Source organism: Octopus bimaculoides, chromosome 19, assembly GCF_001194135.2.
Source record: "Octopus bimaculoides isolate UCB-OBI-ISO-001 chromosome 19, ASM119413v2, whole genome shotgun sequence".
Lineage (NCBI taxonomy): Eukaryota > Metazoa > Mollusca > Cephalopoda > Octopoda > Octopodidae > Octopus > Octopus bimaculoides.
In genome coordinates, this window is record NC_068999.1 from 3,905,773 (window position 1) to 3,909,917 (window position 4,145).

Sequence of the window (4,145 nt, forward strand, 5' to 3'; positions counted from 1 at the left end):
TATATATATAAACTGATTTATTTGGCATATGCTGTTTTTGTTTTAAGGTCAAGAACTTGGAAGTAAGACAGAAGCGTAAACTCCGAGGCAGTGACCAGACCAAACTAATCCACAATGTTCTCATCATCACAATCATCACATTATGTCAAATCGAGCAAAGTGATTTCCTATGAAACGCAGAAGGTACGTATGACGTCATTCATCTACTAAACCGATCTCATTGCCAACAACAAGAATTACAATCAGCATGAATAAACTAGATTAAATGAACGACAATTATTCAATTTTCCCCCTCTTTTCCTCGCCTCCCTTTTTCTCTTAAACAACCTTTATACCTTTCCTCCTTTCTTTCTCTCTTACTCGCTCTTCTTCTATCTTCTGCATACAAATCATTATTAACCTTCGCCTGTCCAAAGTATTTTCATAAATTTGTCATAAACGTCCATGTCTGTTTTCAGATTTTTAGTGAACCCCTTGTTTCACACGTTCTGAGTAATATAAAGCTATCCTTTCAGAAGTTCTAAGATAGTTTGGTGGTTGAAAAAATGTGAATGTCTATCGTATATGATGCATGGATGCAAGAAAAACATGTCAAGTGTATCACATGTGATTCACACGACAGATAAAGGATTAAGCCTCGTCTACTGATTTTATCTTGCGCATGCCCAACCGGGTATTGACAACTCACTAAAAAATTACAGAAATTAACGAACAATCATACGATCCCATATGATTGATCATATGACCGAGTTGACAACTTTGCTGCTTCAAACGAAAGAATGCCATAAAATAACTTCCTTTGGCACGTACACACACACACACACACACACACACACACACACACACACACACACATACACACACATTAGGTAAAGCTTCTGTACGAATTATGTTATTTCTTGTTGTGTGCACGCGAAAAATTACAGCTCAAATCCAATTGAAATGACCTTTTTCTATTTTGTAATTTGTGTTTGTGGTGTTTAAAAACCTGATCTCCGACATAAAACTTTTTTTTCTGATTAATTCTTTTACTACGATTGGAAGAGAGTTCAATGAAAAAATAATCAGTTTTAGAACAATAATATAACTATACATAAACGTATAAACGTATTTAAACACATGTGCATATTTTTGCTCATATTTTCACAGGTGAATCGGGCCCGAAGTCATGTGACCACCAGTCACGTGGACTTGTCTAGAAACTACAATGACCAACTGGCTGATCGAATGTTCTACAGTACAACGGCGATCGATAGCAATGGATTGGTCGACTCATCATCCACTCGGTATTCTGGTTCCTCCAGTTTCGTCCCCTATAACAACACCCGCCATTCCAGCAGCAATACGTCTTCTGAAGGAAGCATCAGAGAATTTGTTATCAACCCTGACCCTTTGGACCAAGAAGGGACCTATTCGGTTGGAATCATCTTTGATCGCACTGTAAGTTCCACCAGTCATCATTGCGATCCCACCTCCCCCCTCTATCATTTCTGTTTGCTTCTTATGTTCTTAAGTCTATAATAAATACCAAACTCTTGAATAGACCTGTTGCTTTGTTTCAGGTTAACCTTTCTTTCTGATTAATTCTTTTACTACGGTTAATTTGATCAATAAACCCTTCAAGGCAGTGCCCCAGCATGGCCGAAATCTAATGAATAAAACAAATAAAAGAATAAAAGAACAGTACAATTTTATATTGACTAATATAAAATTAAACCAATTAAAGATAAATTTGCTTCGCGGCAAGATTGTTTCAGGTTGTTAATTATCGTCTTTCCTGGAGCATCTTGTTTTTGTTAGAGAGCGTATTTCGTAAGACGTCCAAACATTTTCATATCTGCCTCTCTACATCTCTGTATCTGTTTCCGTATATCTCCGTATATCCCCGTTAATGTAAGATTCATAAATACAAAGAACTTGGCTTCCCAGATAAATACGCTGGCATACCATCTAATGTAGTCCTTCCTTTCTAAAATGGTAACATGTAACTGCACCGGTTTACTCAGCTGATGATGCCTTACTATATATGTGTGTACGAATGTGTGTGTGCATGTGTGTGTGTGTGTGTATGTGTGTGTCAAGCGGTCTACTCTATTCCCATTTCAATCACTCTACCGTTCTGCCTTATTTCTCCCCACTCCATCTCTCCAGCCCCCTTTTCTATTCTACCTCGCATCGTTCTGTCGACAGGTGAACGACTACATCAAAGACAAGAGCTGTGTCACAGTGGAAGCCAGGTCGCCGTCTGGTCGGTTGATAACCTTCAGCGGAGAGACCAACTACACGGCGAGGTTCGATGCTTCTGAAATCGGTAAGACACGAAACGCTAGTCAAACTCTTATTCTGCCAACAAGGAGTAGTCTAACATGTCTAGATATGCAAGTATATGCATGTGAATATATACATAAAGCAAAACATACAAATTGACACGCATACACACATACATACGTACATACATACATACATACATACATACATACATACATACATACATACATACATACAAACAAACATACCCTGTTGTTGATGTTGAAATTCCAGTGAAGGAGACTTCGATATAGGCTAGAATTCTTTTCTTTCTCTATTGGCAAGAAATCTTGAAATAAAACTAAACAATGACATACATACATACACACGCATACATATATACATACAAACATACACGCTCACAAACATATACACACATACGCATATACATGCAAAAACACGCACGCACATATGCACACACACATACATATATGTAAACACAATGCAAGCAAAAATATCGTTTTTCATCACGTGATCACCTTTTGCCCTCCATGAGTTATCTTCATCATGAGGACACCTCTCTTCTCGTGTAGCCATCTTTCATCTCAAGTGCACATCATCCGTCCGTCACATTATTATCTCCCCCCTCATTATGCAATCATCTTTCCATTCATGGTAGAATGACTTAAAATACCATTAATCTCAACAGTTCTCTTTAATCTTCACTCAAATTCAAACAGCCACAAAATCTATTTACATTCGCAACTAATTCTAACTCATCCCAAAACTCCGTTCTTAAAGACATTTGTTCCAAGTGAGGAATTTATTTTAGTCTGCGATACATTCCAAAATTTCGAAATGTTAATGTTCAAGACCAAAGTTGCATAATTTGCTTCTGTTGTGATATAAATATTAAATGTTGATTTTCTGACCACGCTCGGGTATTTTTCTGAAAACATATTTACAGGGAGATGGAGCGTGAAAATATTGTACAATGGCCATTGTGTGGAGAGCGGTGATATTTACGTGTGTGACCCTTGTAAAGTCCGTGTGAAAGGACCAACTCACGGCACTGTGGGTGAAATGGTCAGATACAGAGGTGAGTAATATGTTTTTAAATTGGCAAAAACATTAATTTAAGAACAGAAAAGACTCGAATTCAGTGAGGTTTGAGAGCTCACGGACAAACAAACAAACAAACACGACTGAAAACAATACCTCCGCCTTCGCTAAGGCGGAGGTAATAATAATAATAATAATAATTCTATGGTAGAATGTTTATAATGGGCCATAGATGAAGGATATTATAAAGATGAATCAGAAAACGACGAGTCGTTTAGCCATTTGCTATTTTTCAATCACGAATTCATTCGTTGTCTCTTTCCTTCTCACAGTGAACTCGTTGGAAGCTGGACCTGGAGATATAAACATCGAAGTGTTTCTCGGGGAGAAGAAAATAGCAGCTGACGTAGAGCGTATGAAGAAACAAGTTGTGAAGGCAGATTTTATACCCCGGGTGCCCGGCACATATCGAGTCAAGGTGAAATATAATGGGGTGGAAATCAAAGGTAAGATATTTTCAGAAAACGTCACAGATGACAATGCGCATGTGAGCATATTCCTGTTTGCGAATGTGTGTGTATGTCTAAGCGTTTAACTATATGTATACATATATAGATACACATACATACATACATATATACATACATACATACATACGTATCGTCTATGTATCTTTAATTTGTACTGATGTGACTCAGTCAAGTCGAAACTGTTCTGTTACAAATACTCTTCCTTGCCCATTAGAGAAAGAGTAGATATATGTGTTTACACACACACACACACACACACACACACACACACACACACACACACACACACACACACACACACACACA

At 37.7% G+C, this 4,145-nt stretch overlaps 1 protein-coding gene across 1 annotated transcript in view; it reads left to right on the top strand.

Moving 5' to 3' along the window:
• The window catches only part of LOC128250093 (filamin-A-like), a 21,838-nt gene that overhangs the window by 17,057 nt on the left and 636 nt on the right, over positions 1-4,145 (top strand). The window contains exons 2-6 of the mRNA XM_052974784.1: positions 48-183; positions 1,150-1,440; positions 2,191-2,311; positions 3,215-3,346; positions 3,642-3,815. Of these exons, the coding sequence (XP_052830744.1) occupies positions 115-183; positions 1,150-1,440; positions 2,191-2,311; positions 3,215-3,346; positions 3,642-3,815 (787 nt within the window). The 5' untranslated portion in view covers positions 48-114. The remainder of the gene's footprint in view (positions 1-47; positions 184-1,149; positions 1,441-2,190; positions 2,312-3,214; positions 3,347-3,641; positions 3,816-4,145) is intronic.